General features: G+C 37.3%; 1 protein-coding gene across 2 annotated transcripts; it reads right to left on the reverse strand.

Moving 5' to 3' along the window:
- Window positions 1-1,057: 1,057 nt before the first annotated feature.
- Window positions 1,058-24,725, reverse strand: LOC125242420 (RNA-binding protein 33). 2 transcript variants are annotated; one of them, XM_048151234.1, is made up of 19 exons: window positions 24,708-24,725; window positions 24,310-24,508; window positions 23,979-24,134; window positions 23,310-23,370; window positions 21,862-21,948; window positions 21,094-21,221; window positions 19,978-20,647; window positions 19,718-19,810; window positions 18,739-18,844; window positions 17,617-17,745; window positions 15,184-15,280; window positions 13,595-13,713; window positions 10,986-11,197; window positions 10,113-10,287; window positions 9,644-9,753; window positions 9,332-9,414; window positions 9,154-9,219; window positions 8,725-9,069; window positions 1,058-4,001 (listed from the first exon to the last, which is right to left on the reverse strand). In XM_048151234.1, the coding sequence occupies exons 1-19, from the start codon at window positions 24,716-24,718 to the stop codon at window positions 3,870-3,872; spliced, it is 2,979 nt and encodes a 992-aa protein (XP_048007191.1). In that variant the 5' UTR covers window positions 24,719-24,725; the 3' UTR covers window positions 1,058-3,869. The 2 variants fall into 2 exon arrangements, with proteins under 2 accessions (XP_048007191.1, XP_048007192.1); XM_048151235.1 differs by lacking the exon at window positions 19,718-19,810.
- Window positions 24,726-26,420: the final 1,695 nt, after the last annotated feature.

Raw genomic sequence — 26,420 nt, forward strand, 5'->3', positions numbered from 1 at the left:
CACGGCTCATGGGAGCCTGGGGTCCGCTTTGACAAATAATCCCAAGATTTGGCGTAGGCACTAGTTTTAGACCGACTCTATTACACTAAAAATATTAGCTAGGGATATAGTCAGACCACGCTAAGATTGCTGCAATTTTGATAGTCATAATTTTACAGGTTATAACATCCCTGCAAACTTAGCTTGGTCGGACTCTGGGTACATGCATGTATGTACGTTTCTTTCCTTTAGAAACTTTTTAATTTATAAATGGTGTTTTCGCCAACTACCTTTGATTTTTATTTGATAACTTTGAACTGACTATACCATTGTTTTCCAGTTTTGATAAGACATTTTTAGTACAGACAGTTGCGTAGCTGTTCACAAAAACCAGTGATTTATCACCAGTGACACTTGATAAGATAGTCTCGAAGTATCCGGATTGGAATAGCACTACTAAAATGTTGTTTATTTATTTTAAAGGTGTTGTTGAGAAATTCTGGATAGTCAATGGAATGATTGGATGTTATTTTACATATGCGCTAGCATAGCTTTCTCTGTCTATGCAGAACCGTGTCAAATTCTTGTTATGTAATGGATTTGTGTGCCCAGGCAGGCAAGTTTTGGTCCCGCGATAAATGATAAAACCTCTGACCGCACCTACAAATAGTGCGCTAGGGACGGCCAGATGTTTTTATCATTTATCGCGCGACCATACTTGCCTGGCTGGAAGGCAATATTTAGTCAAATTAATAGATCAAACACTAGCGATAAGGGAACGCTTTGATGGCATCTATGCACACCTTTGGCAGTTGCCAACCCAATTATTATAAGGGAAATGTGACAATAAAAGTCCAAAGAATTTCAATAAGCTTTTTATTTCAATCTTCAGTCTTTATAATTTGAATCAGATGACCATTTCATAGAATAGATATAAGGCGACAATTAAATCATCTCTACGAGACCATTTAATTGCAATGCATTTCGAGACCACATTAAATGCATACAAAACAAAAGTGTACGCTTACAACTAAATTTGTATACTTATTTACAGGGTCAAGTAACAATAAAAACACGATTTAGAACTTATTTAAATTTATTTGAGATCTGTACATTTTGCCTGCAGTTCTGGCCCATCAGCCAAAGGCGGACACAAAGCATTTGTCCCTGTCACACTAATAGACAGACAGGGACAGATATTTTATGCCGACTGAAAAGCGCAGAAACTGAAGGCATTTTGAAATAACAACAATATAGTGAACATAATCGTTTATTGAACAGCGGTTACATGTGGAAGCAACTATGCATTACATCTGTTCGCCTACTGCAACACTCCCGTGTTGACGTAATGGCGATTGCCTAATTGAACTTATATTAGAAAATTGCATTCCCATAATGCTTTTATAACAAAATCAAAGTCTTAAAGTCTAACATGGTGACATCACTAAATAATAGTCCAATAGTCCCTGCATATCAAATTATATGTAGATATTACCTAATTGCACGTTTTGTTGATAGTTAATTTACTAATACAACGCAACCTTCTGGACAAGAAATTAAATCGATGTAACTCTATGTAACATTATAAACTAAATATGCAGTGCTGTGTCAGTCATCTCAACAAAAACAAGAGTGCTTTAAAATGTGTAGGTAGCAGTCACGCGAAAATCGAAAATAAACATACAATTCTTCTACATGAACTAACGTTTAGTAGATTTGTCCAGAAAAAAGACACGTTGTAGGCTTATAAATGCAGCTTTTATCATAACACCTACTGGGCCCGATGATGGCAATGAAAATACGAATTATAATTTAAATTGCTGCTACAATCTACTTCATAGCAAAACTTATAATGTGGTAAGTATAGCAACTATTAAAAAGTGTTATGATCAGTGTACTGCTTGTTATGCAGACACATAAACAATTATTCACTTTTTAAATTACATAATATAAACATGTTTACTTCATATTGTTAGTACTCATGTAAAACTAGATACAACGAATTGTTGGATGAAATATAAACTAAGGAATTATTTTGCACCAGTAACAGTTATCTAAATAAACTTTATTTTATTTGTTATTTATTAAATTCGGCCCGAGGTATAATTAAAAACGTCAAGCAATCATATTTGTTAAATAAAAGTAGTTATAATCTTCAATATACTGACTAATTAATGAACAAGTTAAAAATATTAATACAATTTAGTATTAGTAGGCTAACAACCTTACCTGAGTGCATACCGCTATAAAAATAAATATGCACAACATAAGAAACAAAAGGTCGACTCCTACTACATACGTAATTTTATCTTATAAAGGAGTTCAAATACACATTCACTTTACCCATGTCGTAAATGTGTTTAATACTTGGTTGCATTTGCGATCGACACATTATTCGGGTAAAACTTACAAAATAATTTTAGTCTGCATATTCCAAGACGATTATCAACTTAACCAAATTAAGAAAAATACTATATGAACCATTTTACCAAATGTGAAATAAGAGAAGTGTTAAAACTACGTAACACACATTTTGCTTTGCCCTGGACACACACATGGCGTTTAACATAACACAGGCACACGATACAAGCTATACGCTACTAGAAAGTACACCGCGTCAAACCAACTTCTTATTTAGTACATATTTCAACCTCACACAATATTGAGGAGTTGTAGTAATTTACTGTCTGTGTGCATTCATAGAAACAAAAAAAATGCTATATAAGTACAATTAACTGGAAACTAATAGAAAATGTCTATAATATCTATTTTCATCAAATCTCAGTTATAAAAAGTAGATTGACATACCTAAGGCCAAAATTTTGTTTGCATGCTGGGCGATGTGTACAATGTACATACTTGAATTTTTAACACATTCTTTTACAATACATTAATTATTCAACATTGTTAAAATATGAAAATATAATGTAATTTAGTATATATTTCAAAGATTTGATTCCAAGTCATGGTTAGGTTTGGTAAAAGGAAAAGTACCTAAATAGTAAGTTACACACAGAAAATGTTTACTTGGTACATACAATAGTTACAATTTTATTTTATTTTAAATTCTTTAGTGTGAAAATGTTACGTATATCTGGCGAATACAATATTGTAAAAATAAAAAATACGGAGTAATATAAATTTTAAACTTTAGATGGTACCAAAATAATTATGGAAAGAAGTCACACCCCTTATACACATAACATAAAACTTCTGTTCTTTAAATTTTTACAAACAAATATGACGGATAGGGGCATAGATATAGACCGTCAACCAAATCTTGTCACTAGAAAAAGGCGGCAAATTTGAAAAATCGCGGGCTAGCAACACTAGTTTTGAAAGTCGGTGGATATTCGCGTATCATTTGTATCTTATCTGTGGAAACCTCCACCCTACGAAAAAGAGAAATAACTAATATATATCCGTCCCTTTTTAATACACTATCTAATTCGTAAGGAAGTAAAGGATGAGTATACGCGTTTCATATGCTTTTTTTATTAGGCAGGCATTCCAATGCTGCAGCCTTGCTGCAGCCCCAACGAGCCCCTTGAAAAAAAATATCTGTGGCTGTTCGACGTACATTGCTGGTTTTTGTTCGTTTTATAGGGATACCATACTTTAGTTCGATGTACATTGCTACTGCCAAAATTTGGTTGACAGGCTATAGATATCACTCATTATCAATTCGATTTGTTAAGACTTAAGAGTTTATAAACGTTTTTAAGAACCTCATTCCACCTACAGGGTTCCATTTAGAGATAGGTACAGTGATTGCAATAGTCCTGCTTCTAAAATGGTTTTAAATCAGTTAATTTCTAACAGTACAATCAAACCTCGCATTTAAGACAACAGCATATAATGTATTAAAATATATGTAGTAAACTAATTGACTAAAGCAAAGTGACGGTGAGGCGGCTGGCGGCCACCATTTTGTTGTTGAACTTCTTGCGGAAAGCGCTGGCGGCCACAGTGGTCTTGAAGGTGATCTTGGCGCTGCGATCTTCCTTGTCCAAAATTAAGCTCTGGAACATTTAACCCAGGATTTCGCAGTGCTTGTATTTCGCGTAACTTATTTACTTAAAAATTATACTTATGATTACTATATGTATGACTAGGCTAGACAAGATAGATTTAAAAGAAATTAAGAAAAATGTTAGGTAGCTTAAATAAATACAATATTGTAGTCTGGTAATATGTACCAGAATGTAACAGTTTAGTTATAGTTTTTCGGTAAGCGACTACGGATAGTGTACAATTAGAAGAATTACCTATTAAGAATCAGTGAGTACCTTAAAATACTATAAATATTGATATTAAAGTAATTACGAAAATTTTCGACAAGGTAATTGATGTAGATATCTTTATCTTCATACATTGTTACATTTTATTGGGAGTAGTCTGACTCAGTCTTAAGCACATAACACTTTTCCCATTTCCAACATACAATCTCAACGTGATATTATATTTAAATCGAATTTACAGATGTAGTGCGAAAAGGGGTTCCTTCATATTTTTCTGGAAACGTTCGTATTTGTCATGCTAGCTCTGTCAATGTTAGTACATGGCACTTTTCGTGCCACTTCATTCCTTTCTGCCCTGTTGTTATTATGTGTATTTTGTCTTGCCTGTGTTCACGAATAAATGTTTATTCTATTCTATTCTACATCATGTACTGAGGCTGACTTGAGTGACTGAAATGGCACGACACGTTCGTACGTTTCCGTAACAATACGAAGGCAAATCTTTTCGCACTACATCTGTACTTGACATATACAAATAGTAAAATAACACTAAACGTCTAGTCAATTATTATCAGGTTGAAATTGTAAAACACAACATGAAATTATAGGTATGCATGCATGTTTGACACCATATTTCAATCACATGACATCATAAGCCTTTCCTGGCTACGTAAAAAATTCATCGATGTTTTAACATTTATGTTTATCAAACATATTTATAAATGATATAACGCTATAAACTTTTCATCATATATCGTATATTTATCACAGTTTCAAATTATTTTAGTTTACTTTGTAGTGTAGTCTTAATCTAGTTGTACACTGTGAAAGTGACAATAAATATGAGCTTAAGACACTTTCAGTCTGATTTTAGAAACTCTAGTTTCGTACAAACTAGTATTTTTGATTCATTATAAAATAAGTCTTCCGATATAGGTACTTGTCTACTACACGTCCTTAATAAAACATTTGACTATAGATGTCGATCGCTACTATTGTCCAACAAATTGTATAAATTCGCCTTAATATAAATACAAAAAATATAATATCCTAATATCAAAGTTCATATTATTGTATAAAACATAAGAATACAGACCACACAGAAAGTTTTTACAGTAGGCCCATGGATAATCCAATAAGGATATTCATATTATAATCCTAGAATATTTTTTTTTCAGATATGTAATTATAGAAACTAACAGTAGAATAGATTAGTCCTACAATAGGCTAGTTTCCTACTAGTCAAATCAGCTTCTTTTTATGAACTGTCAAAACAATTTCAAAGGTTTATTCGTAGCAAAAAAGGAATAACCTAACCGCAAAATATAAATTTAGAAAAAAAAACCCCCGACATAGTGAACAGGCTAAGAACACTCCCGACTAATTCAGCTTTCAAGCAAAAAAGCCTATGCAAACTAGCCTATTCCTACGGACCAACTCAGTATATTAGTAAAATATAGGGTGTTTAAACTTTGAATATAATTTCAAGGCTTGTAAGTCTCTTTGGCACCAAAATCTAATATTTTAGTGTGATAGAAATTGTATGGTATGTTAGTAACTTTTTTTTAAAGATTTGCTCATTGTTTTTTAATAAAAGATTGGTAGCCTAACTGTATTAAAAACTTTCAGTGTCCCGTATTAACCAAATAGTCAAGGTAATTTAAGTTAATTCATTTTAAGTTGTACATAATTATATACTGTTGTTTTTATTAAGTTAATGTTTTTTAGTTTCTATATGCGAATTTGTTGAATTCTTATGTTAGTAATTATGACAGGTAATTTATTTATTAATTATTACTTAGGCCGCATATAGGCACAGTTCAAAGGTAAAGTACCAGAAATCCGTACACGCTACCATAATATGAGGTAGTGTACATATAGTTTTAGCCCTCTGTGTAGCAAAATGTAATAACTTGACACCCAAGTTATATGCGTAAACAGTTTAACATATAATCTAGGTAAAATTAACTTGACCATTTTAATTTCTGACATCCAACATTAAATGCACAAAGTTCAGACAATTTTAGTATATTTACAATTAAAATATCACCAGATAATAATAAATCTTATCTTTGTATAAAGGCATTTGTCATATATACAGTTATATACACAAATAAATATATCACAGCTCATAATCACAGGGTTTAAAACACTCAGTAAAATTATAATAAAGTAAATAAGCAAACCTTAAAATTCTACAAGAGAAAAGTAGCTGTTGGTGTTTTAGATAAAAGACAAACCACATTTTATACTTAGATATACAAATATTATAATCGATTCTAGCTGTAACTTTGCTCATAGACTTGATTTCCTTGAAATATATATCCTTACCCCCTTATTCATAAACGTGCACTAAAGTTATCAAGCCGATAAAGTTCGTTTGTCCCTTTCCGACGTATTGGTGTGATAGAAAGGGACAAATGAACTTTATCGGCTTGAGAACTTTAGTGTACGTTTATGAATAAGGGGGTTAGTTATTAAGAAAAAAGTTACGCAGGTTATCAACAAGGCTGTAAAGCTGCTATAACAATTCAATTAGCAGTCATAATTTTTGGCAGCCAACTTTGAGGTACTTTCTCCTTCATTATATTTTGCAACATACAATATTGTGCCAAGCTTTAGCTTTTTATCTTATGACAACAAGTGGAAGAGGTTATAGTAAAGGAACTTATTAATAAGAACGTTTTAGTTATTATTGAGCTATACAATTGACAACATTTCATATTTTCGACTACTACTTTTTATTGTTTGGTTCGAAAGAACTGAATATTTAAAGATACACGTATGCTGCTATTTTAATGCGAAATTGCCTTTTTATTACTACTTCGAACAGAAAGAGCGTAAGTTACAAACGTCAAGACACAGCTTCGTGACGTCACATGTGTTGTTTCATACACCTAAGAAAACGACAAAATCATTCCTAAAAAAAAGTTTTAACAGTCAGCTTAAACAATCCGAGATGTCTGACTGTCAAGTGGCACTGTCAACAAATATTGAATAACTACGAGCTATGGAATGTAAAAGTATAAGGAGAGAAATCTGTCAAAGTAGAACAGTCGAAAATGACGTGTCATACCCTTATGTACCTGCAATTGCCACGCCACCTGGTTTTATGTCTGCACTTCTGAAACTTAAAGCTTTCGCTCCTTACCTCTAATCTCCATACTACGAGCGGTGATAGGTGTCACAGTCAAACTCAAGTGACATCCCAACCGGAAGATTTTTTTGGTTATAGTGGCAGCTCTGAATAGTCTGAATTGACTATGTGATGTCACTTCCCCTTTAAACTATTTTTAAATTTTTTTTACCAAAAATAAGGAAAAAAAAAATATTAAAAAATATATTTTTGTGATCTACAGGCGTATATCTCGAAATGGTTTTCGATTTAAGGACATTGAAAATTTTGAAAGGTTGTCAATTGGTATTGAACTTCGAATTTTAAATTGAGAAAGAATACTCTAGTTTTTTGATTCAGAAAAATATGACATGACGTAGCGTAGCGTGCATTGTGGCGTAGGCGAGAGGCTGGCAACCTGTCACTGCAATGTCACAGTTTCGTTTTCTTTCAACCCCTTATTTGCCAAGAGTGGCACTGAGGCTTTAGTAGTTTCATGTGTTCTGCCTACCCCTTTATGGGATACAGGCGTGATTGTATGTTGTATGTATGACATGACAATGCCAAATTTATGTACCTATACATACATTAACAGAATCTTTCTGTTCTGAGCGAGAAATTATTCCTAAAATATAAAAATGCAATGACTGACTAGTATAGTGCTAATTAAGAATTTACATAATTAATAAATAATCTACAACACAATGTGTGCGAAAAAATAAGTAGTCATCTTTTATCACGGGTTATTCTACCTACAACACCAACAGCACTTATCAAGTTATCATATCGCCGGGAGAGTGCCTAGCGGCATATGTGACAGTTGCACGCCTGATCTCTTAAATTGAAATATAAACGCTATTTTCGTTATTATCTTTTTCTAAGTTAGATAGATCCAGAACATATATGGGTCAACTGAGTCACTTACAACGGGACCTACCCTGAATTAGATAATGTTTTTGTTTTACGACTTTGTCGGCGTAACTGATTTAAATAGCCATGCCAAATGCAGCGGACGCACAGACAGTCAGACATGGCAAGTCTATACGGATTCATTGTTGACTACGGAACCCCATAAAGTCTGACCGGATTTGACTTTGCTACAGTATTAAAAATATTATATTGTTAACATTTTAATTGCGATTAAGTAGAAATGGGAATGGGATATCTATGAAATCCATCCCAAAAAATATATAGATCCTCTCTAAAAAGCGTCCAAAATATTGATTAATTTCTAAATACGATATAGACGCTATATAATAAAGTAATAGTTGCATAACCAACGCATTTTCTAATGAAAGCGAAGACCATTTACGCCTAACAAATTACAAGGCTCAACTGTCACAACAGCCACACCTCTACCCCAAGTCGATATCGGCATATAAAAATTACCTGCACTTCACTCCCCGCTAAGGTCTTGAGCCTAGTGTCGGTGATGCCGTGCGGCAGGTTGGAGACGTCGGCCACGAGGCCGGACTCCTCTTCGAGCAGGCGGTCGTCGTCGGAGCCGCTCTCGTACTCCACCTCGGGCTCGTCGCGCTTGAGCACGATGCGCGGCTTGTCGGAGCCGATGGCGGTGCGCACCGCGCGGCTGAAGATGCCCGGGTTGGGCTTGCTCGGGTCGCTCGCCTCGATGCGAGAGAACACAGACTTCTCTTTTGTTTGGGTCACTTTGCGTTGGAGGACGACGCGGCGAGTGAACGACTTGGATTTGTCCTCCTCTTTCTCTTTTTCAGGCTGTGAAATTGAAAGTTTACAATCAGACAAGCTTTGATTAAGATTCGTTAAAGACCTGTACTGAATAGTGAATTAGTAACTTACCTCTTTGTTCTCAAATATTATTCTTTGTCGAGATTTATTTGTACTCGGTTCTGTCACTGGTTTTGGCTGAAATAAAAAACACAGTTCAAAAAGTTACCCAAACTGATTTAAATATTGTAATATTTTTTGTTTATTATGAGCAGAGATCAGACAATTGGGCGTCATTTATGAAATTTACCTTAACAACTTTTTTCTGGGGAGTCTCAGTGTCAATTTTGGTAGAGCTTGTCACAGCAGGTTTCTTAGCTGGAGGAGATTTTTCTGCAAAAAAAAAATATTATGGTTAGATAAAGATTAGAACAATGCCTATTTTGTGACTTGTGATACTTTATGCTGTAGGCAAGGAATTTCTAGACAACTTTTTCCGTTAATATATTCTCAATAGTAAAAAACATACACACAAATGGTTAGAGCAGGTGTTACCAAGATGATTTAAGTAGCATCTGTGTCAACAGAGGATAAATTATACAAAATAAACAAAAAATTATACCTCTCCTCTTCTTGGGCTTCTCCTCTTCGAAGACGATCTTCTGTCGAGGCGGCCGCGGCGGCAGTTTGGAACGAAGGTCCACCGCCGGCTTGGGCGGCGCCACCTCCGCTCTGCACACAATTACAAAATGTTAATGGGCCATACAGATCATAGGATAAATTAAGGATTAATTAATAGGAGGCAATCCTTACTATAGAGTAAGGATTGCCTCTCCTGTGGACATGGCTAATGTCGAGGAAATTTAATTAAAAGTACTTTCTTACAGGCGGACGATGTTTTTTTAGAATTATGGGATGCCTATGTGCCAGAGTCCTCCTTACATAATAATGAAAACGTCTTTCAAGCGCACTATCTAACCGAGAGTCGTGAAATGCATGGACTCGATACATGACTATTCCCTTTCCGCGCAGACTCAAAGGGTTTGCTTTATAATTATATTCAGCACACAAAACTTGTTGCTGGGACTCACTTCTTAGGTTTCTCCTTGAAGCGGCCGCTGTCTTCATCGTCACTGAGCATGTCATCGATATCACCGAGAAGGAAGGCTAAATCATCGTCTTCGCTGCACCGCCTCTCCTTGGTCTTGTCGGGCAAAGGTGGAGTCAGAGCACGCTCGGGCGACACGCGGGGAGGCGTTAGGTTTTCTGTAATTAAGATTCATCAATACAATGACATGTCACAATAAGTTTCACCACAGCAAGTGATTAAGGCTCTCTTGATTCTTCGAAAACGGATGAGAAAGTTGCATTTTATCGACAAGAATGCAAAGAACTTTCATACAGTTTTTAACTTGATGTCCTAAGATGGCTGATTGATCTTATTCCACTTCGCGAATCACTTGCTACGCTCGCGGTTCAGTATTTGAATCTTTCGCTTGCTCGAGTATCAATATTAGCACGTGCCGTTAAAAAACATCTAACTGTTAATTTATGGAATTCTAAAATATCTCTTATAGGGCCGGTTGCACCAACCCGTCTGTCACCGTTAAAACATTCGTTAAATTTTATTGTATGGGAAGTTCCATAGAACTCTGCTGCGTGACGATGATGTGCCTGTCAAATATGGTTGTTGCAACTGGTCCTTAGTCTAACTATATTTATGTATCAGCAAGGCTAGCACATGATCGGCACGACACTATCTCACCGCGACGGATGGTCTATGTCACAGCGACATAAATATATAATTGTATATATATTGTTGTCTGAGTACACAAGCCATCTTGAGCTTACCGTGGGGCTCAGTCAATCTGTGTAAGAATGTCCTATAATATTTATTTATTTATAATATATAATCTCGAGTCAGCCAGTCATGTGCTAGCCCTGCATGGAAGTGAGTCACTTACCGCATGTGGAATTGACTTCCGCCACCTCTTCCTTCACCGGTGACCGGTCTCTCTTCACTTCAGGTTTTTCCTTCCGCTCTGGAGAAGCCCGGGTAGTGTCTGGCTTGTCTACCTCTGGGCTTATAGTTGAAGGTTTCTCGGGAGATGCGGCAGGTTTACTTTCTGGCTTTGGATCAGACTTGGGATCTTTGGCTTCGTTGCGTTCGCGCTCTCTGGAAAATTACAATTTGTCGGTTCTAATGAACACAAGTTAAATTATAATTTATTGAAAATATTTCAACTTGTGCTGTCTTAAAGTAGTCACACTACTATGTATATAAATTAAAACCGAAATAAATTACACATATGAAAGAAAAAGTGACCAAGTCCTCTGGTGCCTGAGGCTGGAATCGAACCAGCGTACTCTCCAATCGCGGGAGATGCCTCTTTATCCGCTCGGCCAACCAGGTCACAGCTGTCGAGGTCGAAATTATCTCTCATATGAGTAATCTATACAAGGACTCGTAGCGTCCTCTGTCCATCCCTAGGGTAGAACGGTATGGTTCTTGCCCCCGTGTGAACCAAACTCAGGTTGGTTTCGACACAGCTCGAGAGATGGCGCTGCTAAATCAATTCTAATGAACACAAGTTAAATTATAATCTATTGGCACCAGAGGACTTGGTCACTTTTTCTTTCATATGTGTAATTTATTTCGGTTTTAATTTGTCAGTTACCTACATATGGTTATAGCCTGGTGTCTACATCTCTCTTACCCACAGGACATAAACCACCACTATGTTATGGGGTATAATCACAGATCAATACAACAAGATGGCCCTTACAGGGCGACTCGCGGTCACCAAGCATACGACAAATCAGGTTTATAAAAGTTTGAACGCGTGCGACACCGATCAGTAGCGCCCAAGTATACGACCCGCTAACAGTGTCCGTGTCCGCTCGGGAAAAAATCTTAAATAATCAATTTTGGTTGCAAACAATGGTCTCTTACAGCATAAAGTGGTGTGGCAAGTCTTCTAACACTTCTACATGTAAAAAAGATGGAACAACATTCCACAGTTAAGTCAAATTAATTATTTTGTTGAATATTGTTTATTGTCCGCGGAGTTCATTTATACTGGTCAATATGGTTGTGCTGAGCGGCGCCGAGGCGCGTCCATCCCTCTTTACCGAGTTAACAATGTGATATGCTATCCCTTTCACGTAAACGACTAGGCATGGGGCCATGTTAGTTTATGTCTGTTGCGGGAACTTCGTACTGCCGTTCGTACCATGTGCTACCATTTTATGAAATATAAAAGAAAGCAGATTTGTAATAGTGAATAATTATCTAGAATCTGTAGAGTCTGTAGTGGTATTTAGTTCATTGATTAGTTTAGAATATTTAGTTGGTTATTTAACTTAGTAAACGTAAGTAAAAATGCACAGTTTAGTTATTAGTTACTAGAATGATTTTTATTGAGATGCTATCACAATTATCATCCTCCTTGCGTTATCCCGGCATCGGCATTCGCCACGGCTCATGGGAGCCTGGGGTCCGCTTTGGAAACTACTACCAAGATTTTGCGTAGGCACTAGTTTTATGAAAGCGACTGCCATCTGACCTTCCAACCCGAAGGGTAACTAGGCCTTATTATAATTTAATTATAATATTATAATTTGTTGCAAAACAAATTCACCACAGTACTGGTACCGGTACCATTGTCTATAATAGACATGTCCCATTCCCATCCCTACTGCTAATCATAAAGGCGCGCCATTATTTGAAACGACCAATGGCAGCACCGTGCGCGCCCGCCTCACCCCGCAAGGATTGGTGATTTGCGTCTCGAACAATATCGCTTGCATTTGGCTTCTAGTGGGGTGTTCTGTGGGTATAATATAACAAACTATTGTCCCGGATTTGTAAGTTCACATTTTTGACACATTTGTTTTGAAGTATGTTGCGATGTGGCTAAGACGTATAGTTTGCCAAATCTAACGATTAATTTCGAATTGGTTGAATCGATTAGGCCCTATGTACAAGGAGGCGCTTAAACAAATATACGATTTCTATCAACTTACTGAAATGTCATTTGAATCGAAATGACAGACTGCCATAGCACTAGTTTAAAAATAAAAAATAATGATAAATGACATAATAAGTAAATCCTGCGTGATAAATTAATATCGTAAAATACTCACTAACGAAGATCCGCAAAAATGTAACATGTGCTAGATTATGTTTACATTAAGCGAAATATTGTTTTTAAGTACTTGATTTTTTTAAATATTATTACAGGATTTTATTTAAAATTTCATTAGGTTGCGCGTGTTTACGTATTGTGGACACTGTCATGTGTCAAAAAGAGGTTCTTACAAATCTGGGACAATAGTTTAGTTCGAACTAAAAAAACGTGTAAGTAGGAGGATAGGAATACTAGACATTAGGACTATTCCTTGTCAGAAATTATTAAAGTGGTGTTTGCTGTTGTGTGGTGGTGGCTGTTCGTACGCAACACATGTAAGCACATGTGTTGCGTATGAATAGGGCGCGCATACATACATATCGCGAGCGAACGTTTGTTAGAAGAGTTACTACTAGTATTATACTGTGCTGTGGAGTACGTACTTGTCCTGCAGCTGCTTGTGTAGTTGCACGGCGTTCTTTCTGCGACGCACTTCCTTGGCGCGCAGCACGCGCTCCCGCAAGCTCTCCTGCTCGCGCACGCGTCGCCGGTACTCGCTCTCCTGAACAATGATGAGCAAATGTTATACGGTGTCCCCATTGGATACGTATGAGCTTTGGTATTATAATTATAAGGGACCGGGTTATTCAATGTATAGCGGTCACTTTGGAACGTCACACTGAAACTAATTCATTGTAACAACTGACTGAAACTTGATTTTTGCTATTTTTAACCCCCGACGCAAAAACGACGGGGTGTTATAAGTTTGACGTGTCTGTCTGTCTGTAGCATCGTAGCTCCCGAACGGATGAACCGATTTAGATTTAGTTTTTTTTGTCTGATAGCTGAGTTAGTCGGGAGTGTTCTTAGCCATGTTTCATGAAAATCGGTCTACTATGTCGCGGTCGGGGGTTTTTCAAAATTTTAATTAAAAGGGTATTCGTGTTAATGGGATCGGCATTTACGTGTTATTTTAAAAACCGTCATCAGTATTGTTATAAATAACGTCCGGTTTCTGACGTAGTTCGACATTTTTAGGGTTCCGTACCAAAAAGGTACAACAGGAACCCTGGATGGTGCGACTCTGTCCGTCTGTCACATTGTTATAATATCTCGAGAACTACTTATGCTATCGATATGAAATTTGGAATAGTTATAAACATTGTGAACCTCTACAAGTTGAAAGATTTTTTTTTAAATTAATTAATATAAATGATAGAAAATGGCCAAAATGAAAGGGGGGCAAACTGAAAATTTCAAGTAACTAGGTCAAGTGGGGTATCGTTAGAAAGAGCTCAAACTGAACATATCAAAACTATTTTTTATAATTTTTTGGTTGTGGAAAAAAATTTTTTTTTGAAGGAAAATGTAAAAAAAAGTACCAACATAAATTTATGAAATTTTCACCAAACATGGCTATTATAATGAATATTACAGGAAAAATAAAATCGTACACGTATCTTGAAAACTTTTTTTTTAATTTAAAAAAACCTTTCAGATTTACATTTTCAATTTCAACACCCTTGCGGGTGTTTATTGTACCTGTATTTTTCAACAAAATAACAATGAAATTACCTGCTTTCAAATAGAGGCAAAATGGTTAAAATCGGTTCACGCAATAAACAATTATTCCATAAAAATCATCCTCCATACTAGCTCGCGCGCATTAGTTTACTCAATTTGCCGATAGATGTCGCTGTACGTTGAACGTTCATTTTCTACATCGCGTTTTTCCTGATATAATGAGGTCGGTTCAGGAGCGTCCTTGCGACATGTCGTAAACTATTGAAGTCGAATAGTCTTGATTTTATTTAGATGTTGTCTAACAATAAAATTGTATATTAAAATATTACTTGTTATGTGGGAAATTGAGTCTTGAGGGATTTAGTCAAATCTGTAGAGTTCTATGAATAACATTTTGATGATTCAACTATTGAAAGTTTGTACGGAACCCTCGGTGAGCGAGTCCGACTCGCACTTGACCGGTTTTTATTTATCTGGTAGTGAATGATTGAAACTGTATATGTAGTACCTCATCAGGCGGGCGCCTCGGCTCGGCGCGGCGGCGCTCGGGGCTGTGCCGCGGCGGCGGCGAGGGCGAGCGGCGCGGCGGCGTGGGCGAGCGCATGCTGCAACAGGCCGTTTTCACATTATCCGATCCGATATCGGATGTAGGAAGGATGTAAAATGTAAGATTTATGAGCTTCCAGGTCTTCATTTATGTATTTACTAGATCATTATTACTAAAAAACGATATAAAACGCAAAAATTGCGGATTTAATGCCGATGGCACTCTACTACAACAGTTTTTGTCCGAGGCACCATCGAACTGCCGATATCGGCAGGACGCTTCCGACCATTTTTGGCATGCCGGACCCCCCGCCAGTTATCGGCCGATAATATTTGTTTGTGTGCGTATATAATGTAGGTATACGTTTGTAGTAGTGTGCGTGACTGAAAAATAGCGTCTATTAAACAGCTGTTAATGAATGAAATTCAAATTAGTTGACAATTTCCATTGAAAAAAAAAGGTTGTAATGCATCGGTCCGAATTGCGGATACTAGTTTTTTCATCTTTTGTGTAATGTAAAATTATTTATTTTGCCTGACACTCTATAGTATTTTATGCAACTGGTGGTTAAAAGAGGTCAAAAAAGGCGAGTGGCGTGGGTAACAATTTGAGGCGAAGCGGAAAATTGTTAATAAAGACGCCACGAGCATTTTTTGACTCAGTTAAACACCGTTGCATACAATACTTTTTCTACGACCAAGCACTTTGAAAAAAAAATTATAAATTCAACAAATACCTACTTTCAGTCATCTTACCTATCTAGTGGACCACACCACCTACCATTTTGAATATGCAGTTTGAGTGCAAACATGAAAATAAAACTGTCTATGGTATGGTTCTCTGAATACTGGCCACTAAGACGAATTGAGCCGCATCGAATCGAGTTCTCATACATTTGAATTCGATTACATACAATATTTTAATTTTCTACGATGAAGTGAGTGGTTTGTAAGTTGGTAGCAATGTATTTACTGAACTTTAACAGCTATTTCGTGCTACTGCTACTAAATGTTTTCAGGGTATAGACTAGATAGACTTGTCCTGACATCTTTTATGTAGGGTTTTAAAGATCTATGCACGACCTTGTAACTCACGAATAACAGTACGGGAGTAGAAAAAGTATTTTTTATGTTCGTTATTTTAATTTTACAATATAATATTTGGAATATAGTGCTTATCTTATACTTTTAAACGAGAAATTCTTGTATATTTATTTATTTATATATACCGACGATCTCGGAAACCACTCTAACGATTTCGCCAAAATTTGTTATGTGGGGGTTTTCGGGGGTGAAAAATCGATCTAGTATGCTAGATAGCCTTAGATCCCGGAAAACGCAAATTTTCGAGTTTTCATGAGTTTTTCTTTCGCGTTAGTAAATATAAAATATGGTCGTTAATTTCGCCGCGCGCGCATCGATTCGCTTAGCTCAGTCGTACGAGGTCGGTCTAATGTTCGCAGATAGATCGCAGGTGTCAGGGTTTCGAATCCCGGCCAGAAATTAAGTTTTTTTTTTGTATTTATAAGAGTTTCTTTTTATCTAAAGACGTGATATAATAAAATAGAACCGAGCGAAGCTCGAGAGCGGTTTCCGAGATCGTCGGTATATATAAATAAATAAATAAATATACAAGAATTGCTCGTTTAAAAGTATAAGATATAAACGAATAAAGCTTCTAACAAAATAATTACTTGTCAAAGGGTCATGGAACGCAGTATACTAAAGATAAAAAAAATACAGAAAATTCGACATACAAAAATAAGAAGCATAACGAAAAATATTGCAACGCAAAAAGTTTGAAATTCAGATGGGCTGGCCATGTGGCACGACTCACGGATGGCAGGTGAACAACGGAAGTCACAGGATGGTATGGTATGGCCCCCTAGGCAAACGTCCTTATTTAGCAAATTGCCAAAGATAGGGACTTGTGGAAATCGACGGAAGAGGCCTTCACCCAAAAAGGGTCTAATGCACCAGCATAAGTGAATGTAAAAAAATTGTAATACTTGCAATTAGAATAAAAGGCTTTTTTATTTTATATAAAAATATGATATTGATCTGAAAGATAATCAATCTTATAGCAGGATAGATTTTTTTCCAGGCTAGTCAGTAAGCTTTACAAGTATTATATGCAATAATCGGAACTATGGGAGTAAAACTTTAACAAAACTTGCTAAGTGGACATTATAGAGTGCTTACAGTCCTGAAAATATTAATATCCTTGTAGTAAAGTATTGTAAATCTCGGATTCAGGTATATAATCAAATTGAACACTGATCTGAAAATAATAATCTTGGTTTTTTTTTAAATTTATGTCAGCTCTAAGGTTTTGTTAAAGTTTTACTCCGATAGTTCCGATCACTGATTATACGGTCTGAGGGTGGTACAGTACCGGCGGCGCAGGCCCTGGCGGTTGGCGTTGATGAACTCCTCCTGGCGACGCAGCAGGTCGTCGTCACCGCGCCAACCTGCCTCCGGAGCCAGCTCGTTCTCGATCTCTATCGTCGTGTTCTCAATGTATCTGCAATATTATACATTTCTTTTCAAGGTTTCTACACAGCCAGGATCCTACAGCTTAGAGGATAAAACGAGATATTTAGTAATGTGACAGACAGACAGACAAACAGATGGACAGAGCGGCACCATAAGGGTTCCTTTTGTACCTTTTTGGTACAGAACCCTAAAAAGATGGTGTGGACAACATGGATACACATTGTAACAAGTAGGTTGATTATTGGACTAATCCCAATATGGCTTCAATAGTGGGTTACAAGGATACATTCCAGTCACTTTATTAAATCTAGTGTCTACACCAAATCCTTACAGGATTAGTAGCAAATGCGGGTTCTCATGAGCCAGGGCAAATATCCAAAATAACGTAAAGAAGTGAATACAGACAGAGTGCAACCCAACTTGAAGTGCTTGTCTTAATTCAAGTCAATATCCACTTTAATCTTCTCATTGTATCCAACCTTCGATATGAGAAAGAAAAAACTTTTCCCCTCACTAGCTCGGAAACACGTGTTTTGTCCTTTAATACCAGCGGGTAAAAACGCATTTTATCCACTAGTGGGTAAAGTAATTTGACCTTGAATAAAGTCAAATTAACTGCTTTAAAATTGATAAAAGTAGGTGAATCTAGTAATAAAGATGATTTACCACCTGTGGAACTACTGGAAGCAGTGATAAACGCATTTTTAGCGTTGTAGTTTCCTCGCTATAGTGAGGGGAAAAGTTTTGTGTCAAATGTATTTTACTTCTCGAAAACTCGCAAGTTCAGGATTCTATTCTCGAACCACTCGCTTCGCTCGTGGTTCAACTATAGAATCCTTTCACATACTCGTTTTACAATTCCACACTCGGCGTTAAAATACAACTTTGCCCCCTTGTATAACAAATAACTATTACCTAATGGTTATTCGTCAGTTATTCAAACTAAGAGAAAAAAAAGAAAGACGGATAGCTAATCTGAAGTCAATAGTTAAATCAGAAGCTAAATCTTCGTAGTTGTTACCGTTGAGGAGATCGCCTAGGGAACTTCCTATTGGCGGCCCGCGCCAGCGCGTTTCTCTGCTCCGCGATGAACCGCTCCGCGGCGTCGTCGATATCCTTGATGGGACCTGCTCAACAAATGCATGCTATTTAATCTGACTATCGAACATGATGAAGTTTATAACGTAAATGTAATTTGAAAAGTGGACTACCAAGTGAATCAACAACAATAAAAACACACTTGAAGCAAACATTAAAATAAAACATCTTGCGCTATAAAAATAAATAAACTTTTAAAGTCAATAGAATTTGTGAACAATGTAAACAAACCTTGTAGTCAAAATGTCTTTAATTTCCATCCTAACTCATCAGATACTGGCTAAATCCATGTGTTATTTAATCAATTCATATCACAATATGATCCTCAACCTTTAAAATAATAAAATTGTGCTAGAATATTGATATTTTATAGAATGGTTTGTATACATTGTTGATAATTTCTATTAACGGCAATTTTAGTATGTAATATCCTAGAAACATGTAAAATGTTTAAATAAATCAAGAAAGTAGTGCAGTCTGAAGTGAACAAGGGAAAAAACAAAATGAATAATTTGACTTGCACTCATCTCACAAGATCTTGTTATACATAGATAACACGTCATGCAATGTACGGTACGAATAAACAGCGAATAGAAATATGATAGTGAAAATAGAAATGAAATAGTGAAAAATGATTGCGGATTCTACTATGTATGTACAACGTGTGAGGGTTATCATGAGCAAGGCATTTATAAATTTGATTATCTATGGATTCTATGGCATTGTCAAATTCAATGGAATTACATAGTCTATGGTGCGGTATCTATACCACCTATACAATCAACTTTTACTAGCCTTCCTCATAAATAGTCTATGTTGAACTATAAGTGGACTAAAAGCGTCACTAGAAGGCACATCCAACTCTATGGCAGGTACACAACATGCACTATTCAACTAGTTACCGAATTTGTTTTCCAGCGTAGGGCTCAAGGGTGGCGACTTTTGAATGCGCGTGGGAATGTACGTGGGCAGCGCCAACCCTGCCCGCATCGTGGCTGGTCACAACAAACACCGCATGAGCAACTCGCAAACATGACTCAATATGGCGCCCTTATTTTATGTTTTATTACAAGATGTATGGATGACCAAGTTTAAACCAGGGCTTTATTAGTTGAGAGATGCAAAATTCCAAAATACCCAAACAGAGAATCAAAATCCTTACCTTCAACGGGCGGTTGAAAATTTCCCTTAAAATGCGGGTTGATGAGGACTTTCTTCCCTGCCAATGCTCCAGGCAAGGTAGGCGGCAGTTGGACTGGCAACATCCTCACTTCGGGCTCCCTTATTGGCGGTTTTGGCCCAAATTCATCAAACTTAGGCACATTAGCCGGCAGTGGCAAGCCTGGTAGTGGTTGTCTAATTGTTATCTGAGGCATGTGTTGGCTGTTAGGAACAACTTCTCTGATTGGCGGCCCAAATGGTCTCGGATTGAAGGGTGGTCTCTGGAAGAATCTGGGCTCAAAGTTAGGTCTCATGGGGCCGAAGTTGGGACGCGGTTCTTCCATGTTTGGCCTGAATGGGAATCTTTGGAAGTTTTGGAATGGAGGCCGATTTTCCATGGGCCTAAATGGTTCTTGGATAATTGGCCTTTCTGGGGAGATTTCTGGTCCCATGGGTGGCATGGGTTCTGGTCGCATTTCGGGTCTAGGTTGAGGCCTGTTATCGGGCCGAATGTCCGGACGAATTTGCTCATGTCTGACAGGCGGTCGGATCTGGTCAGGTCGAATATCGGGCCGTATTAGTTCTGGCCTCGGTTCCGGTCTAATTTGAGGGGGAGATGGCCGTACTTGGGGCGGAGGGGGGAATGAGGGACGTTGTTGCAGAAAATTGCCCTGGAACAATAAATATACGCATTGACAATAAAGAATTAAGTCTGGAATACTAAACATTCCTTTAAATGTTACATACTGCAGTGATACAGCAAACTGCTCAATGATAACTCAAAAAATGAAGGATATTACAATGAGTTCATTACAAATCTTAAAGAATGCCTTTTACATTGTAACCCCCTTATTAAGAAACATTCACTAAAGTTATTTAGCCAATAAAGTTCGTTTGTCCCTTTATTGTACGTATGTACGTATTGGTGCGCGCTTTGTCGGCTTGATAACTTTAATGAACGTTTATAAATAAAGGGGTCAGTATTTAGAACTGTATAACTTGCGACAAGCTCACTAAAGAGTATAAGCAGTCAATATAAAAGCTAGACGCCGATATTTTACGACGCGGGTGGTGTATGTAGCGAAACTAGCGAATGTAGTGGTGTTGTGGCACTGACCCGGTGCACGTTGTGGCGGCGGTAGGCGTTGTTGTAGGGCTGCTGGAAGCGCGCCTGGAACTGCGCGCTGCGCCACGACGTGCGCCCGCGCCCGCCGCTGTACCCGCCTCGCGGGACGAACACTTTGTCTGTAAATGTATCAGGGGGGTTACCATGACGTACTAAAGACGTTCAGTTTAGGTTGAGAGAAAGGGACACAGCTATAGCAGTTACATAGCTCCGTCCCTCTCTCTCAACCTAAACTGAACGGCTTTAGCACGTCATGGTAACCCCCCAGTATTCATGTAAGGCCCGAGACCCCGAGTGGACGCTCGGAGCGTAGCGTTCGGCGGGGCGGACGAGCTTGCGTCCACCCCACGCAGTGACGTTTCGATTGTTTGACATGCACCCCGCACGCCCAATATGAGCGTGCACGTAGGCTTTACACCTAAAATACATGAGTACTGGGAATATGTATCTGGGAAAAGAATGAAGTCACCATATTTTAGGATTTATAAAAAGGTTCAAACAGCGCGAGTGGCTGGTAGCTCGGCCGAGTAAAACTAGCACGCTGCTTCGGACGAGGTACATCTACATTAGTCCGACATGAGGATATAGCCCCACAAAAATGATAGCTCTATATAGACACGCATTATGCACACTCCAACGCTCAATGATGGATAACATTTGAAGACACATTTGTTTTGCAGTAGACATACAACTAAAGTAGGCTCATGCTCTGATAGTTAAATGAGAGGTAGTGTTCTGAAAATATTATTCATATTTTACCTAGAGAATCAGGAATATCACGTTGTTGCGGTAGTCTCTGGGCACCAGGAGGCCGTTCAGAGAGAAACCGTTCTCGGTTATCGCCATCTAGAAGTTTGAAATAAAATTAATCATAAACTTATTACTCCTTAGGCTAATTTGTTGGAACTAGTAGTTACATCAAAACTAGTATCAAAATGATGTGTGTTGTGTGTGTTTTCAAAGTTTGCGCTAGAGATGGGCCGAATATGGACTTTGCCGAATACGAATATTCGGCCGAACATTCGGTTCAGCTCTTACCGAACCGAACATTCGGCCGAATATTCGGTTGCGCCATGTTTTGAAAGGGGATGTTCATTAAAATTGTTAAATTATTGATAATGGTTACATATATGTTACTACAACTAAGTTTTTATGATTTAGTAGATAACTAAAACTTAGTTAAAACTACTCTGAATTCTTCTCAACTCTTAAACTAAGGTTTTTTAACTTTTTTACAACACAATCGTATTTATATTTTGACGCATTGTTTTCTCTCTTTTTAGCAGTTCCTTAAAAAGCTACTAAAATAGGAGCTTATTATCCAATGGAATAGGTAAGATCTTCAATATCTTCATTAGTTATTTACTTTGTTTATTCGGTATATATTCGGCAATGCAACCGAATCATTCGGCCGAATACGAACATTGAAAAACTTGCCGAATACCGAATATTTACCGAATATTCGGCCCATCTCTAGTTTGCGCTATGGGCACCCTATGTGACCGATTTATCTGTGGGTGAATCCACTTTTTCTTGCCATGGTTACGGTCCCCTGAGTCACGTTGGTTTTATGCAAAATTATGCTACTTAAACTATGCAAACATGCATTTTTATGGTGTTAACAAGCCCTTTCCTTAATTTGCTTGCTTGCATAATTTTGTAATATCTGGGCGACCGAGCTTCGCTCGGTTCTATTTTAATATATCACGTCTTTAGATAAAAAAAAACTCTTATAAATACAAAAACAAAAAAAAGACAAAAAACAAAAACTTAATTTCTGACCGGGATTCGAAACCCTGACACCTACGATCTATCTGCGTACATTAGACCGACCTCGTGCGACTGAGCTAAGCGGAATCGATGCGCGCGCGGCGAAATTAAGGACCATATTTTACGTTTACAAATGCGAAAGAAAAACTCATGAAAACTCGAAAATTCGCGTTTTCCGGGATCTAAGGCTACGCTAGATCGATTTTTCACCCCCGAAAACCCCCACAAAACAAATTTCAGCGAAATCGTTAGAGCGGTTTCCGAGATCGTCGGTATATATAAATAAATAAATAAATAAATAAATATACAAGAATTGCTCGTTTAATAGTATAAGATTAAACCAGCGTGACTCAGGGTGCAAAACTATGGCAATAACAGGCAAGAAAAAGTTGATTCATCCCCTGTACAAAATTAAGAGTACAACCAATTAAACTTACTTGGGACTGTAACGCTGAGTTCTGATGGCACAATTTGTGGAGATTCAATAGGTGCTGCAGGCTGTAAAATAAATAAATAAACTGGTTTATATCATGGTTGACTAGTAGAGAATGCCTAAAGGCATTAAGTCCGGCTGTTGTACTTTTTTCATGTGCAATAAAATTAACCAGGACCAAACATATCTCCTGCTTTTGCCTCTTCATTATGCTTATATTCAGTATAATATAACTTTTCACAAGAAATTGCTAACATACATATATATCTTATTTAAATGATACTCTTAACATAGCTTTCTGATTTCCTGTGTATGGTGATGTCACAACAACAAAGAGTCCAGATGCCATAAAATGAGCCTTATAAAGAAAGAAAGTAAGAGGAGACTGGTATGAAAAACTAGGTTCATCAAAAAAGGTATCATTGGTATTATCAAGGTAGAGAAATAGAATATCAATTTAAATAGAATATCAGTTAGAATATCAGTTAAGTAAATGTAAGGATAATTTAATTTTAGGCACTATTGTATTAGGATTAGCCTGTAAGAATAGTTGCTATATTTAATAAATAAACATTTTTATACAGAGGCGCTAGTTCCATTGGTACTTGCGTTTGCATGAAATATTCATAAATTTGGTACACAAAAAAAGCTATAAATGATAAGATTAGCTTACTATTGCAGGTGGTACAACAGCATGCTCTGGTTCATAGACAGGAGGCTCATAAGGGGCATAGGTGGAACGGTCCGGGATGGGTCTGTCCGGAATGTTGGGCACCTCTACCGTTATGTTGGGTACCACACATTCTTCCACTGGAGGTTGATATGGTTGCTGTGGATAGGAATAAATAAACAATCAAATAGCATCGCATCGTATTTTGTATTTCAAGCTGTTATTAGATTCTTAAAGCATAAGTTGTGAAATTCATGATAACACTTATGATCTGATATAATAAAATTATGTTATGATCTTTTATTTATAATAATATAACTTGTATAGCACTCACTTGACTATATGACATGCCATGTCCTGAGAATTCCGAAGAGCTAATATCACTTCCATCATTGTAGTTTGGATCAATCGATGTTGGAACGTTCTGGGGTCCACTTTCGTAGTCATCAGCTAAGAGTTGATCCTCCTCATCATTGCCAAGATTATAATCTGCAAGGCTGTGGTCCCCTAAATCGTCTGCCAACAAGTCTTCACTGGAAACAAATAACATCTTTGAATATTAATACCAAGCACGCGTACGCGTGATCAGTGTACTAGTAGAAAATAGCGTTTAATTAGATGCTTTGTGATTTTTAAACACTTTGCTGATAATGGTAGAGAGTTAGTACAATATTTATTACTCCTTTATCATTATAAAATTAAAGTATTTTGAAAAATAAGTAAATTACTAACTTATCCGACATGTTGACACAATATTTTCATCAAGAATGAATTTAAAAAAAAAAATGGCTTGTTTATGGTATTCCTGCTGTCTATGGTTTTCACGATATTCCAGGTACATTTTAAAACGATCCCATTCATGTTCCTGGTAATAAGGCTGAGCGCACACGGAGGCGACAGTTGCACGGCGACATTTTTTGTCTCTGTCTTGGACGCATGTAGTAACGACAGAGACAAAAAATGTCGCCGTGCAACTGTCGCCTCCGTGTGCGCCCAGGGTAACATAAAATCAATAAGGGCCCGCACACACTGATGCAACAGTTGCACGGCGACATTTTTTGTCTCTGTCGTGCGTCTAAGGAGTGACGACAGAGACAAAAATTGTCGCCGTGCAACTGTTGCATCCGTGTGCGCGGAGCGTAAATGTTATGGCCGCTGTACACATGTGGCCAACGGTTCCACCAACCCTTTGTGAAACCCCTTGGCCAAGATAAGAGCCGCTGTTTACACATTGGCGAACCAATCACTTGGCATTGGCTCTTCATGAAAGATGGACGTGGAATGGAAAAGGCTAGGAAATTCTAGGTCATTTACGTTGTCAGCAAAATTTAATAATACAGCGGCCATTACATAGTGCTATGAGGTGCTAATATTTACTAATATGTAATTAAAAGATTTTGAAATTAGTAGATTTATACGTATAACCCTTCAGGTGGCGGAGCTACAAGTTGCATAGGGGATAAGTGGCACGGCCGTTTTATAAAACATTCCGTTAAGTGGCAGGCGCCGGGAGCCGGACTCTGGGAAAAACAAGCCGATAAGTGGCAGGGACCGGCTCCCGGACCCCGTGCGACGATGTACCTAAATATATAAATAAAACCGTCTAAAACTGTATCTAGCTTCCTCACACTTGCACGAACCATTCGTCACTAAACAAGGACGGCATTCAGTAAAGGTCCAACACCCTCAACTTCAAAACAGCTTGAAATATGACCCAATTTGATTGGACCAACCGCCTGCCACATTTGAGACACGTGTTTAAAAACAGTCTTTTTTGCAAAAATTGTACTGTAATATGTTAAAAAAAGGGATATAAGTGTAAATAAATGTATATTTAAGTCCCTGAATTACTTTTTTATACAATTTACTGTTTGTTTTGCTAAATAAAGTTACTTTAATACATGGAAGTGGAAAACGTAGCCACCTGATATTTGATCGAGTCTAGCAAAAAGCAAAATTCACATAAATGGAATGTATTTTTTTGCTATGGAATGATTTTAGCCGTTTCGTAATGAATCCAGTGATATCTTATACTTTTAAACGAGCAATTCTTGTATATTTATTTATTTATTTATTTATTTATATATTTATTTACACTGACAATCTCGGAAACCGCTCTAACGATTTCGCAGAAATTTGTTATGTGGGGGTTTTTGGGGGTGAAAAATCGATCTAACTTATCCTTAGGTCCCGGAAAACGCGAATTTTCGAGTTTTCATGCGTTTTTCTTCGCGCGCCATCTCGTGTGCAGTAGTTGTACTGTTAAGACAGAATTCTTTCGGTCGATGTAAGTACTATTTATTGCAAACACTAGATGGCGACACAGGTCAAGGCTAAAACGAATAGAAAAATACACTATTTGAATTTTTGTGGCGAAATGCGCGCCATCTCGTGTGGAGTAGTTGTGTTGTTAAGGCTGAGAATTCTTTCGCTCGATGTAGGTAC

The sequence above is a fragment of the Leguminivora glycinivorella genome, chromosome 2, assembly GCF_023078275.1.
Source record: "Leguminivora glycinivorella isolate SPB_JAAS2020 chromosome 2, LegGlyc_1.1, whole genome shotgun sequence".
In the NCBI taxonomy this organism is placed as follows: Eukaryota; Metazoa; Arthropoda; class Insecta; order Lepidoptera; family Tortricidae; genus Leguminivora; species Leguminivora glycinivorella.